This window comes from Aphelocoma coerulescens, chromosome 1A (assembly GCF_041296385.1).
Source record: "Aphelocoma coerulescens isolate FSJ_1873_10779 chromosome 1A, UR_Acoe_1.0, whole genome shotgun sequence".
Classification (NCBI taxonomy): domain Eukaryota; kingdom Metazoa; phylum Chordata; class Aves; order Passeriformes; family Corvidae; genus Aphelocoma; species Aphelocoma coerulescens.
In genome coordinates, this window is record NC_091014.1 from 74,931,387 (window position 1) to 74,947,336 (window position 15,950).

Sequence of the window (15,950 nt, forward strand, 5' to 3'; positions counted from 1 at the left end):
CCTGCCTCTGACACTGCTCCTGTACTGCCAGCATAGGAGCACCTCCACTTCTCTCTATGGGCCCAGTAATAAAAGCTAAACTACAGGTTTTAGTCTTATAGGAGATGCCAGAAAAATGTTAAGTGTGACTGAAGATATTATTGAACTTTATGGCCTGTTATGAAGCAACAGCTCAGTTCTGAGAGCTTGGCTCTTCGTTTCTGAAATGAGACTGAATTGCATGTTCCTCTCTAAACGCTATCATGCTTATTTGCCACATTTACTGTGCTTGCCACTCTAGTTTGCACAGATGCTTTCATGGCTCCTGACTGGTTTGGGGTCTTTTTACATGTCTAAATCAATTTAACATTCCACAAAGAAGGAACAGACATCTCAAGCAGCGTCAAAGATGCTAAGCCAGCATTTGCTTTCTAAACTGAATGCTTCCCTAGAGGCATGTGTCAACTTTACTCTGTTCCATCTCATAAATTTAACCTAGCAAGGCAAACATAGTTAATTCAGCTTTTTAATCTACTTTTTTTTTTTTGAATGGGTTAGTCCATTTAATAGCAAAATACAGAGAATAAATCATTAGAGCTTTTGCTTTCCTTTGTTAATAATATCCCAGGTTTTAAAAATCAAACTAGAAAAAAATAGTGCTTTGGCTGGAGAAAAAGATTTATTTATTTTAGTTTCCTGATTTCTGAAAATAATTTCATTAGCAACATCTGAGTAGGTGGGAGAAATAAGGATCTCTATTTTGTAAACAAGGCTGAACTTGCTACATTCTGCTGTTAGGGAGAGGGAGTTATTACAAACAGCTGTTACAGAAAATGTTGAATTTTCATCACAAATATTAAAGCTTCTCTATTTTATTTCACAGGTCTCCTTTTGTGGAACTGTGAAGTGGATAACATGTTGAGAACCTGTGCAAAAAACACGTTGGGAAATAGAGTGAGGAGATTTAGTGCAATTTGAAGGAGGCATGGAAGACTCGTGTCCAGAGGTACAGAACCCCACGCAGCTTGGTAAAGTGCTTAAAGCTACAGAGGTACCCATGTCAAACCAGAACAAATTTTGGCTCATCCAAACCATTGGTTATGCCATTAAAAGAAAGTTTTCCTTATGTTTCATTCATTGTTCTATTGTCATTCCATGTTATGAGCTAATCATACTGCTAATGAGCAGTATGATCCAAAACAGCATTTCAATCACACACTCACCGTCTAGTGCAAAAGTGCCTCAATGTGCATCACTGAATTTATCCAATAAATATATCCAATATCCACAGTTTGCCTATTTCTCTAAAATGAACCTAGAGACTTGGCAGGCTGGTCAAACACAGATGTTGCTTGCCAGCTACAGAACACTAAAAGGCAGACCACAAAATAAATTTGAATTCATGCCATGGTTTTCCTTGCTGACCACCAGATAGCTGAATCTAGCTGAATAATAGGTAACCACCAAAGGACTGTAATTTGATCCAGCATTCTCTGGAGCTTGTTACACTGAAATCTGCCTGACACACTAACCTCTGTGTTTCTGGGGGGGGGTGATAATTGTACCACATTGTACCAATTAACTTTATCTCTTCTTTCCAGCACTCATCACTACATAATGCCTTGTAAAGTGATACTCGTTCAGTCAGATTCTCTTGGGCTTTTTTCCCTTTCATCCCTAAATAATAATAAAAATAATTACTTGCTTTTCCTGTTTAATAATCTTCAATACTTTTATAAGAAAAAATGACTAATTTGTCAGTGTGCCAGGAAAAGGGGCATAACAGAGTAGAAAGTTCAGCCAAGAAAGTGATTATGGAAAGTGACACTGATCGTGCTGGATAGAGACAGGCTGTGTCAGTAACTGAATTAAACCCACAGGAAGGAATAAAAACCTGAGAGCTGAAAGAAAGACTAGTCAGCTCTCCCATCCCAACTCATAGCAAATGAGTCTTCACTATGTAATAATCATATGCATTTTCTCTCAAAGCTCTGATTCTTTAAAAATGAGGGAATATAGCAAGGGTTCTTTCTCCCCCCACTTCCTCAGACCTTGCTTTCTTGCCTAGCCTGACTAAAATCTTCAGTATAAAAGAGGACCAAACCTCTGTATATCTTGCATCCACTGAATATATTTACTGTTTAGTTCTCCCATGCTAAACCCTGTGAGAATTTCTTTCCCAAAGAGCTCAGTAAGGGATGGAAGCATCTCAAGAGAATATTGAGAAAAGCAGAGAGAAGGCGGCAAAATAGGTGCATGGTTTTTTCTTTCACATTTTTAAATTTAAAAATGAAGACAAAAGTAAGGAAATATCAAAAGTAAGGAATATCATGAGACAGAGTTCATACTGTCAGCTTTGAATTAGGTGTCAGGGATCACAGTTCGTTGGATCATCAGCTTGTAAGGATGATGGCTTTTAACACATCTGTGTCTAAATCTGTCAACATTCAGACACTGCAGACAAGGTACACTTCTCACCTGACTGAGAATCCGACCGCATTTCTTCCCAATTTTTTCCACCAAATCAAAGATTGGGAAGTTCCAATTATTTAGCTGCTCCATCAGGGGATCCAAGTTGTCCATAACCAGAGGCTCAGGAGCCAGTACAGGCTTGTCCTGTGCCAGAAATCAGAATAAAGAGAATTGTTAATTCAGTGAAGCATCTCAAGCAAAAAATAATGCTCTTAAAAACTGAAGGCACATTAGCATCATGTGTAAGTCAGTGGTACTTCACTAGGCTCAGCATAGATGTCCTCATTTCTAGCAGCCCTGCAGCTACTCACTCTCCTTTGTAATGTGTTTCACTTGAATGGATAGGAAAGTCTGCTTATGAAACAGCAGTGTCTGCACTTAGCACTGAGACTCACTCATTCATTCATTCACTCATGGGAATCATTCATTCATTTCCAAGGGAGTCTGCCTTCATTGTGAAATTCGCTGTGGTACAGAGGGAAAAGCTCTCAGTTTCTGCTTCTGCCTCAGGACCCATTCATTACACTCTAACATGGTTAACACACCTCAGTCCAAGTGAAGACTTGTACTCCTTAACCTGAAACTACCTGTTTTTCAAGGTCTGCAAATAAAAGATGGGTTGTGCCCCTCCTTTCATATTTCTCCCTGTATACTCCCTGGAATTTCATTTTACTTAGAAAGTGGAGATGAGTAAATGTCAGAACATTTCAAGCAAAATGCCTTCTCTCAGCACGTCCAACTCCAACAGATTACAATAAATTTTTCAAGAGCTCCTGCCAACTTCAAATTATTAATTCAGTTGTACAACAGGCTGTGGAAAACTTAACTAAACAAAGCTTTCCCTCTGCATCTCAACCAAGCTCACAGCTGAGACAATCATCACTTGTTCACCACAGTGCAACATTTGTTGTTTAATACACCTAAAATAATACCTTGCAGCACCCTTAGGCCAGATTTTTTTTGTGGGGATTTGGGTTTTTGGTTAGTTTGGTTTTTGTTTTGTCTTTCCCCTCCATGTCAGCATACACTCAGCCTGTTGTGCTGGGGCAACTTAGAGGAGCTACCTCAGGTGGTATCAAGGGATGCAGGATGATGGTCTCGGGTGTGTAGGACCTACAGCTGGATCCCTTCCGTGGCTGCTCCTTGGAGCAATCTGTGTCATCATCGTTTTGTACGATGTCGCTGCTGTCGCTGTTGTTGGTCTCATAGTCAGAAGTGGCTTGAGCAGGATCATCTGCAAACACAAATCACAAAGCTTGTGGTGTGAACAGCAAGGACTTAATGGAAGTCTTCCTGTGACCTTCTGAATAACAGCAACAGGATCTCTGACTCACAATACGTATGTGCTGCTTGGCTGGCTTTGAAGTCAGACAATCTGTCCAAGGGCATTAAAGATATACCCTGCAGAGTGTAAAAAATGGCATCAGGGAATGAAGAGAGAAAAAATTTTGAAGGCCATTATTTAAGTAAATGGAGAGAAACAGTATATCCTTTATATTTTAACTCCATAAGAATTTTGTACATGTTGTACATACAAAAAGGGAAGGAGCCTCAAAGATGATTTGTATGGTCTCACCTGTGTATGTCCTCCTTTTATGACAGACAAGCTCATCTGCCCTTTTAGTGGATGATTACTGAATTTGAGGGAACAAGGTGTTTTTGACAAAGAATTACCTGTTCTGTTCAGGGTGTGTGCAGTAGCATCATTTCTGTTTAGTGTCCCATCACCAGCTTCTATTTGGTTGTAGGGTCTGCCACAGCTGAAATACATCAAGAAACATGCACAGTATAAAGAACCATGTGCCTCAGACAGTCTTGTGTAAAATGATTTCCTGCTGGCAGTGTGAGATTATGTCATACAGTATCAGCCATGGTTGAGGGTACATTCTCCAGACAAAATCACAGGAGAGTGCTGAAGTTTTATTGGATCTCAGGACAAAAATACAAAAACAACTTGGATTAACTGGCCACCACCATTAAATTTGTGTTTTCAACAGTAAACCTGTATCACGTGGTTTCTTTAAAGGATTTTTTTTATTATTCTCTAAGTATACCAGTACAAAATAAATTCCCTAGTTCTATACTACAGCTGCCCAATAAAGATGAATTAAAATTATGAAAATGCCAGAGTCCCATACAGTCTTACAGAATTCAGTTTGAGCACAGTCATAATCTGGCTTCACTCTTCTTGCTTAAAACTTGAATATGTTCCTCTTAAGGAGGAAAATGATATTTTATCATTACTTCAGTGACAGCATACCAAGTACATAAGAACTAAGAGAGCAGAGTTTGTTTCATCATTTCCAGAACAGAAACACATTTTGGGAGGGATCACAATATTATGAAATTTTAAAATGACTGGCTCTTCCCTCCCATTAAAAAGCTGTACTCCTTGTGTATAATTCTCTTTAAACCCTAATTAGGACCTGACATTTTAGCATTTTCTCTGGTCTGAGTCAGCATTTTGTGGCATATCTTATATATAACAGTCTTCACAAAGCAACTATTACAGAATTATTTGGATTGGTCAAACTTTGTACGAGAAACTTTGCACCATTTTAAGTTCAACATATAAAAATGGCTGAAATCCTGTGCCAGCTAGCTTTTGACTGGGTCATCCAAACATATCCTGGAGCTTGGAACCCCCTGCAAACTTAATGAGTTCCTGAAAGACTTTCAAATAAAAATGCTAATCTGTATTCAATGATACCTGTGGTGCATAGCAAAGCAAATAAAGTCTTTATCACTCAGGTTGATAAACAAGAGGAAAAAAAGTATTGATTTTCCCCTCTCACATTCTTTATGGTTTCTATAAGGTCAGTGATAGCCTTTGATTGGCTGTAATGCTACAAGGCTTTTGCACCAGTATGAGTGCACCTCTTTATTTCGTGAAAACATGCAAACTCACACTGATTTAATGTGTATGGTCCACAAAGCACTGTAGTAAAAAAAAGATTACTGAGCTGCCCAGTAGAACACTTGAAATCTGCTGTGTGTTGGAAGTAAACATGCCCATGCAGCTTTAACTCAATCCCTTCATGCACAGGCATTATAATACACTCCTTAACTTCAGGATTGTTTGCTATTTTTTGCACAGGATTTCTGCCTCATCCACTCAGCAGAATTAAAAATTATTACTTATGAGTTAGTTTAACAGCCTTTCCTGATATATGCTCTTGCTTAACGTGCTTTTCAAACTGTGCTGTCTTACCATATTTCACTTTGTGAGTAAAAAAAGAACTACAGTAAAACTGCCATCTTGATACCCCTGCCTGATCTGCCTTAAAGGACTGAACCCATCAAGAGTTCATTTTCTCTTTTGTTGTTGTAGGGGTGGGATTAGTTTGTTTGTGGCAGGGGTTTGCTGAGTTGGAATTACTCCTCTACAAGGCAGGTGTTGAGGCAGGGAATTTAGGGGATTGCATACCATGAAGACCAGCAATCTACCATGTGAAAGCTCAAACATTCAAAAATTTATCCTTGGTGTTTGTTAATTTAACTCTCACAACTTGTCATAGCCATTTAATTTCTTTGGCATTTGGGATTTTATTTTGTTTTGATTTTGCCTTTCAGCTGTGCCTACATTACCTGTGTACATTATTTATGTGTTCAGCTTCTATCTCTGGATTTGGCACCTCTATATACTAATGGCTAGAAATGGGACAGTGCTTATGATTTTTCAATGGATGTTAAAGGAACAGTGACTATTAGCACTAGGGGATGCCAATTCTATTAGCAATCATTACACCAAAATATTTTAAATAATATGTTTGTTTCAAATAATCAACAACAAAGACTATGTCAGCAATGTAACTATTTGCAATACTTACACAGTCTAAGCATTTGAAAACAAGTAAACTGAAAACCTACATAATCTATACAACTTACATAGATCCAATAAGACAGCACTCACAAGTTAATGAGCATTTTACTAGTGATAGTAATGAAAACAATCTGCACATGTCAAGAAATTATATTTCATTACTATCTACAACAACCTTACATTGATTTTTTTTGGCATTTTTAATGCAACTGTTAACTTTTTTTTTAATAGAAGGCTTCCAGAGATGATTGCCACTTGTGAAATAGCAGTACTTTATTGTATTATTACCACTTTGAAATGGTAATAAAGGCACAGCTTAATAAAACTGTAGCACCTTTATGCTGTATTTCTGTTGTGTAATACAGTTTTAATTTCAAATGAATCTGTCCAAATCCCAATTTTTGTATACCTTCGGAAAACTCTTAAAAGCACTTGAGTTTCTATTTAGTCATCTAAATACATCTTAAAAGCCTGTTGGGATCCTACCCCAAGCTCCAGTGAGGATGACTCCCTTGAGCACACTTGGAATCTCAGTTTTGACTTTCTCACAGCCACTCCACTTCCTAGCCTTGCACACAGCACACTGAGACACATCCAAAGTCACGTGATTGAAGCCAGAAACAAAAAACTATTTCCAAAGATAGTCAAACTTGATAACAGCCATGCTCTCTGCTGGCTGGCCACTCCTCCTGAGAGAAGGCTCAAAATTACAGAGACTCCAGGCATTGTTGGCCCACCTTTGTCAGAAGCCTACAGGCCAGAAGCTTTTACTAGAAGTCAGATTTTTCTATTCAACATCAGGTTCCTGCTGTGGAAGACTTGGCCTGGGACCTAAAGGTGACTGCTCATGTCAAGAGCATGTCTTGAGAAGCACAAGCTGTAAATCTGAGATCCAACTTTGGGATCTGCAGGTTACTGATAAAGAATTTATGAATCAGGCTGTCCATCTGACAGGAATAAAAGCAATAAACATAGCAATAAACACAGACAACAGTCTTCCAATTTAAAAGCATTTTGTAGCATTAATCTACACATTTACTCAAGTATTATAAACCTGAAATATCAACACAAACACTGCAGTAAATCACAAAAACTTGTATGTGGGCCAATAGAACATGTTCCTGAGAACAATGTGAAATGATTCCAAGGCATGTCAAATTATTATCTTACCTGCTGCAGATGATGGAAGGACTGATAATAGGGTCTGACAGGCTAGGTGCACTCTGAGTAGAAGTTAAGACTTTGTGTGGCTTTAAGCCCTGCTTGGTGTCAGTATCTGTAGACTCTGGAAATGACACAGAAGATGTTTTTCCAGTAGGACTTGTGGCAGGGGTCCCCTGAATCGGTGAATGGCACGGGGAGGTGAGAGGTGAAATATTTGGTGGGATACCTGGCCAAGGACAAGAAGAGTCTTGTCAATTAACAGAAGTGGCAGATGGGTGTACTAGTTCACTGTGCAGACATACTCCTCTTGAGATGCACCAGCATAGTCTCCAAAAACAAAATAAATAACAGCATACCCTCCTCCACTCTGAGCCAAGCTCAGGGCTGTCATAGAGTGATGAACTTCCATTACTATCAGCCACTTTTACCTCTTGAAGATCTGGCTCAAAACACAAAGCTTATTTTCCCTGTTGAGCAGGATGCACTAAATGGACAGGCATGAAGTGAAAGACATGTTTGTGGCATGACTGTTGGTACCAACATGTTCTAGTGACAGAGACACACAGCCCCAGACAGGCAGTTCCCAGACCTTTCTGCAGTTTCTCTGTCACCATCTGTAAAGCAGGGACAAGGAAGGCTTACATACATTCCCAGAAAATTTGGATTTCTCCATGTTTGAAGACTAGCAATAAACCAAAAAGAGGAATTTTTAGTAGTCATACATTATACAAAATACTGTGCTTCTGGTGCCGTTTCTGCATTCCTCATAGATTTTGACCTTGATCTTCAACTTGAGTTTATTTTCCAGTATCTGTTGCTCACTAAGGGAGACTTGCAACCATTACCTGCAGCACACGGTACTGTACACCTGAGCTAGAGTATAGAAACTGCCAATATCCACATGTGCAACCCTAGCAAAATGTAGTTCTCTCTGTCCCTTACTCCACCTAAGCACCACTGCCAAGATGAAATGCATCAGCCAGTCCAGTATTTAAACAAAGTGCTGCCTTCTCTTGGAATCCACTTTACAATTCGTAGTCTCTGACAAAATGATCCCACTCCAAGTGCAGAGGAGCAAACTTAATCTATTTTAAAAGGAAACACATGGAAATTGAGTTACCTGCTGTTCTGAAGTTTGTAGGAACTCAGCCCCAGTTAATTTACCACATTCATCTTCAAAGCCAAAGGATATCAAGGCCTTAGGAACTTGAACCGGTTTTAAGTCTGAATTGTGCCCTCTATCTAAATGTATTCCAGACACAAAAATTACCTTAAAATAAGGCAATATGTTGATCTAAGTTTATGAAATATTAACCTTGCAGGATATGCATGTACAGTTCCAGTGTTTTTTTCCCTGATAGGACTTACTGTGATAGGAGGCTAAAATATGATTTACTGTTGACAATCTGAGAGTTCAAAAAAAATTCTGATAGTTACTGTGCTGTAATTTGGAGATATCCAGCATCTCACTTTTGATTAAGGGTATTTCTTCAGCAAAAGTGGTATGCATTTAGTGTCTTAATTCAATGTTTACAAGTAGGATATAATGCTAGTCTTGAGATCAGAACACTACAGCCTTCAGAGCAATTAGAATGTTATCAGATGGCCATGACACAGGAAAATTGCCTTAAAATACAGAAAAACCTGTTTCACATTTATGAATTCATTGAGATATCAGTTTTCCATCCAACAAAAAAATGTTTTTAAAAACATTTCACAGTCTGTTAGTTGCACAGGGGATTGAGTTGGATTATTATCTATCTTTGAGCTATATGTTACCAAGTAATACTTGTAACTCTTAGAGGAGGCAATACATATGGTCATCTTTCAACAATTTGAAACAAGTCCTGAGAATTTAAACAGCACTTTTCACAATAATGTCTCTAATCACAACAGGCTTTCTACTGCTAGTAGGGCTCCAATCTCTTGAAATATTTTTTGTTGTGTGTGTTTTTGTTTTTTTTAAGAGAGTAATTTACCAGGGAGGGTAACTACAAATAAATAAATTTACAAAACAAAAAGGAAACCTTTTTCCAATAATCCAACATTCAACCATTTACTGGCAAAAGTGAGAGAAAATGTCTTGCTACAGCAAGGATTTTTTAACAATCAAGACAAGAGAAGAATAAAAATAAAAAGAGAATTTTTAAAGTATGTCCATGCACTTAGGTCCTCCAGAACTTCTTCAAATGTGCAGTGTTGAAGATATAGGACAGTGACTTCGATGTGATGTGAAATTACAGATGAAAACACTTGAGTTTTTGCCAAAATAGGTAGAACTAGCAGTATTTTAAAATGTGAATGTTTTCATGCATAATTAAAGACATTTTATAAATTTTATAGATGAACATATTTACAGATTTAGCTAGAACAATTTTACTAATAATAATTGTATAGTGCCAATGGAGCTAAGACATGAAAGTCTAAATTGCATTAAGTAGTGCAAATTGAAATTATTTAGTTGGAACATGAAAACAAATCATAACTAAAAATGCATGATTATTAACAGTCTAAAATATTGTAATATCAATTTTCTACATAAAACACTGATGAAAAATTTTTACTCCTCTCCATCAGCATCCCTAGGAATTGCTTGTGATGGAATGGAGATCTCCCTTCATCATGGGGGAGCTCATGTATTTGGACAACAGAGATGACTATTAACACTTTCTGAAAGCAGGAATTGCTAAATGTAAAACTGACTGATGGGCTTGATACGTGTTGATTTCCAAGTATAAGATATTATACACCCACTCCTCTCCCTTTCAGTTTACTGGGATAATCCCTGAAAATCACAAGCCAAATGTTTGTTTTGTTCTAAAGTGAATTCCTGGATCCTTGGTACTATGTCTCCATTATTTTCCAGTTAAATTTTATTCATTTGCCTATGTGCGTATTACGTTTTAAGATAATATTGTGCTACTTAATCTTCACTGTGGTAAAACAAAGCAGCTTTGTACAAGAGAAGATCTTTTGTATGGTTCTCTTCAGTTTGAAAAGGTGATGTGATGTGACAGCACTAGAAATGCAAAATAATTGTGCAGCCATATCTTCAAACTCATCTCTAAGTCGGGATTCTCTCACTTTTCTAATGTCAGGCCTCAGGCATCTACCAATTTCTATCTGATAGCTCGGTCACCAGGATCTCTGAGTAATATCTCAAGAGTATTTCTCTTTGGATAAAAAGCAAGCTGGTATGAAAAAGGAAGTCCTTGCAGTAACTTTGAATTGTGAGTTGAAGCACAGGGAAACAGCACGTTATACTGTGTTTGTAGAGAGAGGAGAACCACATTATTGTAGATTAAGGCTGCTTCATGGCTGTCATATTCTACATTTCATTATCAATTCCAGAGTCACCTTCTCAATTTCTTTCAGGAAAGAAATACAGGAGTAATGCTTTTTTTAAAGGGTCAAAAAGCTGAGTGAAAAAACCCCATATTTCTCACCTCTAAAAATCAGTAAGAATGACCTGTACTTTCTCAATAGTGAATATACAGAGATAGACCTCTGAGTTATAAAGGTTTTGTCTTGGATATGTTTGCATAAGACAAGTCAGTTGCTGTTTCCAGCTCACAATGGATTGATGTAGGTTGTGCTTTAGGAAATCTCACTCAAGTGATATGCACAGACAGCTAATGTCACAAATGTTATGCAAAACACCCTGTTCTCAGCCCTGCTATAGTCAAGGGAATAACAAAGATATAAATCACAATTTAGTATTGCATTTTCTGCATCATGTCACGGCTAACTTCTATAAATCAAAAGAGTCAACACATTTACAAAGGGCATGACTATGAGCTATAGTATGTTGGGTTTTTTAAAATAAAAGAAATAACTATATTATATTGATGGAAAAATAAGAAAAGCAGCAGGTTGGACAGAGAACAAAAGCAGATGCACCAGCTCGTCACAGGGAGCAGTTAAGCAAGGCTGACAGAGCTCAGGATGCCCACTCACCTTGCCGGCTCTGCCTTTTGGCATTCAGGTGGTTGGTAGAGGACACGGCGTAGGAGGTGGAGAAGGACCTGCTCTTTGTGATTGTCATCAGAATGGAGCTGTTCCAGGAGTCAGAGCTGCTAAACCAGAGCACAAACAAACAACATTCAACATGGGAAAAAGCCTCAACGGCAGATCTTAAGAAGTTAGGCGCTGCAGCAAGAAGTATGTGATACTGAGATAGCACAAAATCTGATGAGGAAAATGACATCTAGGGGTTAGCTGAACTGGTGTTTGTGAGGCACTCAGTACTGTGTTCAGCAAAAATATTTACAATGCAGACAGCCTGAAGCTGGACTTCCCTCAGTGCTGAGGCCTATTTGCCTTATTTATACAAAGATGCCTTCATTGTATTGTTTTGACAGTACAAAGAGGCTCAAAAGTTGACTTGAAATAAGTTAAATTTATGTTCTCTTTTAACACCTCCTTAAAAGAGCCAGAAGTGACACAAATTCTCAGCAGAACTGGAAACCCAGTCTCCTCTGCTGAATGTGCCACAGCAGATAACACAACAACGCTTGGGGCACTGGAGGAACTCCTCAGGAGGCTGGGGAGGACTGGAAGCATCCTGCATGGCCATGGTTAGTGGTGTGTCCCTTCATGCCCTAACCAGAAATTCCTGCTGCATCCCCAAAAAAATCCAGACAGACCCTGGAGACATTGGTCCAAGAGAACCACACTGAAAGAATCAGGGTGCACGTGTCCATGTGTGGGGGGAACAAATGTTAGTCCCCTACAGCAGCACGGGTTTATGCTTTTAGTCTTTGGGCTGTAATTGTATGCCAGAAGATGCCAAAATCTTCTGTACAGAAAGAAAACTGTATTTATAATCATTTTCCTGAATGACACCCATCAAATGTCAGCTTCTTGCAGGGATGCAACACTGGCTCTTATCAAGCTCTCTGGACAGGTCTGCCCGGCATCTCAGGCTCCACATTCCTCCTCACAGCCTCACATCCAAGTGATGAGGTGACACTCAAGGCAGAAGACAGACTTTTAAAGTAGCATAGCTCCAGCTGAGCTTGAAAAAAAATGAACTTGAAAGGAAAAAAAAAAAGGATTCTGAAAGAAAAAAGCATGTGACACTGTGTTACCTCTACAAACATTGTTTTGGAATAGTAAGTACTACCTACAAAAATATTTGTTGGTTGTCTTCATGGGCCAAAATTCTTAAAATCTGTGATGAAGTGAGGCAAAGAAAGAATACAGATGTTTTTTAAAAAATTTTGTTTGTTTTGGTTTATGGTTTTGCTTTTTTTTTAATTGATAGGAAGAATATAACACACTGGCCCACTGTACAGTAAAATAACCCCCATGAACCAAACCAAACCAAAAATTTCTGAACTGCATTCTTTGATTTCCTATGGGAAAATCACTCGATATAAAAAGTGGGTGAGGGAAAGAATGCGGGAGCTCTATTATTTTTCCAGTATAATGTCTACCCATTTCAGTGACACTGGGCTGGAAGAATAGGGGATTACTAATCTCAAACTGAGAGTTAAGGGGGCTTTTTGCAAATATGTGACCACAGAAATCCAGAAGTGATGTCCCACATTGTGAGGAACAAGTTTCATGTTTTGTAACTACAGAATTTGCCACAGGGCAATTCCAGGGTCAGCCTCTCTCCTATCCTTCAACTTATAAAATGTTTCTTTCTCTGTGACCAGTGGAGTGCTTGAATTTGGTACAGGGGAAGTGGCAGATAACCAAGATATATTTTTTTCTCTTCAGTTCAAAATTCTTCTCCTTGAAAGCAGATCTCTCTTGGTCTGCCAAAATTTTTAAAGCTAGACTTATAGGATTAATTTTCCCCCTTTCTGGAATACACATTGTTTCTCCTACTGTAAAAGAAGTAGTGCAAACAGTAGGCTGGGAGGCTTGACAGAGCTATAATTATACAACTGGCGACATTAAACATAGGAAGAACTGATAGCCTGCTTAGCTGGCTCCTCATGCAGAGTTATATAACAACCGCAGGAAAGGCCCAACAATAATATTTAATTGCTCTCCTTCTCCCTCTGCTTCCCATCTTGGGACACTTACACACTACGTGAGAGTGGGATCAACAGTATAAATCACATGCACCCCAGGAACCACAGGTTTGTGAGTGAAGAACATTTGCATTTGGTTACAGCTTCCTTATATTTACTTTTACTGAGACAGATGGGACTTCTCACAAAGGGAACTTTGGCAAAGCACGTATTTTTCTTGCATGAGACTTTCAGGGTACTCTGCAGGCTGCCTTGAGCACCTCCATGCCCTGTATGAGAGTCTCATCCATTGGAAAGGTTTAGGTATCTGGAGAAAGGCCAACCTTGGAAGAAAGCAGCTCTTTGGGGCTGCATTCACCCAAGCCACCCAACAGCCAACACTAGTGATGCTGGGCCTTCCCAGGTCCTATCTTTTTCTCCACTACCATCACCAAATTTTGAATTTCAGAAAAGCATGTGAGTCTTCCGATGTCACGGCTCTGAATTCTCTTCTTGAATTTGGTGCTTTCATTCTGATCTTCCTTTCCCCAAGGCAAAGCATGTCTCCACATTCTTTCTTCATCCACCAGCTCCAAGATGATAGCCCTTGCTGTGGTGGGGAGGGGACCTGAACTTTATTCTCACAGGGCGGTACCACAACTCGCTGCTCTCCACCCTTCCTTTGAAGGCTCTGCTCCTTTCTGACTAGAACAGAAACGTATTCATGGATCCAGAAAGGAGGAAATCCTGTTGTAATGACATGATGTGTAGCTATTACAACATTTATTACAACCTTAATTAGGCTAAACCTCTGCAAATTCCCCAAACAAGTCAGCTGCTAGCTATAAGCAGCTGAGCAGACTCAATTCTCTCTCCATTTCATGGGAGGACTATGTGTTTTATGATACCGGCTTGGGGATCAGACCCCGAGAAGAATGGAAGATGGAGTAGTGCTTTATGAACTGGTTTAATGACAGGACCATATCATTAGGTGAGTTCTTAGAAATGGCTGGGTTAATTGTTACAGTTTTTGCTTGGCTGGGCAATAACCACCCCTGCATATCAAGAAAACTTTAAGTAGATATCTTGCCTTTTTTCCAATTTTATTGGGCAGTTCTGCACTTCATTAGCATAAATAGATTTTTTTAAATTTATTTTTCTGCCCAATAATATGAATAATTTTGGCATAATCTGACAAAAAATGGGAATGCTGCTTCTTTGGCAAATCAATTTATAGAAACATGAAGAAGTAATTCTAAAACAGTAGTTCACAGCCAGCATTTTTGAATGTTGGACATCATCACACAGAACCAAAGAAATCTGCCCAAAGAGACACATAAAAGTGAGGGGAGGCAACTTGTAACCTGGATGAAGATGATTCATGGGGTTTGATGCTGGCACTGCGATCCCTTCTCACTGGGGCTGGCTCCAGTGTGGGTAATCCTGTGGCTGATGTTGTTGTGGTCCAGGTCGAGGACACTCGTCTCAGCAGTCCTGGAGGCAAACTTCTCCGTAAGCGCTGCGGAGAAATCAGCTCCTTACAGTTTATACAGACTTACAAAACCTCTACACATGCAGAAATAAAACCATTTCCATTTGCTTAATTCTGTCTGACAACACCTAGTGAGGTACTTGAAATCTGGATTCTCCCAGCTATTATTCATTTCAAACACAGCCAATGCTTGAAATGCTTGGAGAGTCTGGACCATCCTCCCTATCTCAAGTTTAAAAAAAGAAGCATGTCCACAGCCCCATAGCCACAAGATGTTCAACACCTGATGCAGCCAAAGGTACTTAAACAAGTTATCAGGGCCACAAAGGTGACTGAAGCATCTGTTATAAAAACAAAGGCTGAGGGAGTTGGAATTGCTCAGTCTGAAGAAGAGATGGCTCAGGGTAGATCTTACCGGTGTATACAAATACCTAAAGGGAGGGTGTAGAGAAGAAGGCTCTTTCCAGGGGTGCTCAGTGACAAGGCAAGAGGCAGTGGAGCAATAATTGAAGTACAAGAAATTTAATTAAAATGTAGGAAAATCTTTTTTACTGTGAGGAGGACTGAACACAGAGAAGTTGCTTGAAGAAGCTGTGAAGTCTACATTCATGGAGATGCTCAAAACCCAACTGGACATCCTCCTGAGCAACCTGATCTAGGCTGAGCCTAGAGAAACTTTCTCCTCGATGAGCTGAGGGATAGGACTGGACTAGACAATCTCCAGATGCACCTTCAACCTCAACTACTCCATGATTTAAACTGTCACGAACCCTCAGAATCAGAGATTCAAGGCAAGAAAGGCTGTGAGAAAAATAATGCAGGGGAGTCCAACTTTTTCCCCTACTGTATCTACCCAACCCAAAGATTACACACTGAAATAAAACTTTCATGCTCTGGGATACAATGCCTCAAAAAGCTTAGAGAAAGCAACACTGTTTACAGCAGATTTTTATTGACCACCCTGCCTTTTTCTTTCATCTGACTCTTCCATTTCTCCAATTAATAGAATTCACATGTTTTTTTTCAAATTTTTGCTGGCAAATAAAGGATCTTT

At 39.1% G+C, this 15,950-nt stretch overlaps 1 protein-coding gene across 8 annotated transcripts in view; it reads right to left on the reverse strand.

Annotated features, from left to right (window-relative positions):
• PDE3A (phosphodiesterase 3A) overlaps positions 1–15,950 on the reverse strand; it is a 225,945-nt gene that overhangs the window by 25,531 nt on the left and 184,464 nt on the right. For 6 of the 8 annotated variants that reach the window (XM_069003523.1, XM_069003526.1, XM_069003528.1 and 3 more), the window contains 6 exons: positions 14,769–14,923; positions 11,396–11,514; positions 7,445–7,664; positions 4,126–4,211; positions 3,516–3,685; positions 2,458–2,595 (listed from right to left, as the gene is read on the reverse strand). In XM_069003523.1, the coding sequence (XP_068859624.1) occupies positions 2,458–2,595; positions 3,516–3,685; positions 4,126–4,211; positions 7,445–7,664; positions 11,396–11,514; positions 14,769–14,923 (888 nt within the window). The remainder of the gene's footprint in view (positions 1–2,457; positions 2,596–3,515; positions 3,686–4,125; positions 4,212–7,444; positions 7,665–11,395; positions 11,515–14,768; positions 14,924–15,950) is intronic. The other 2 variants (XM_069003524.1, XM_069003525.1) reach the window with 2 other exon arrangements.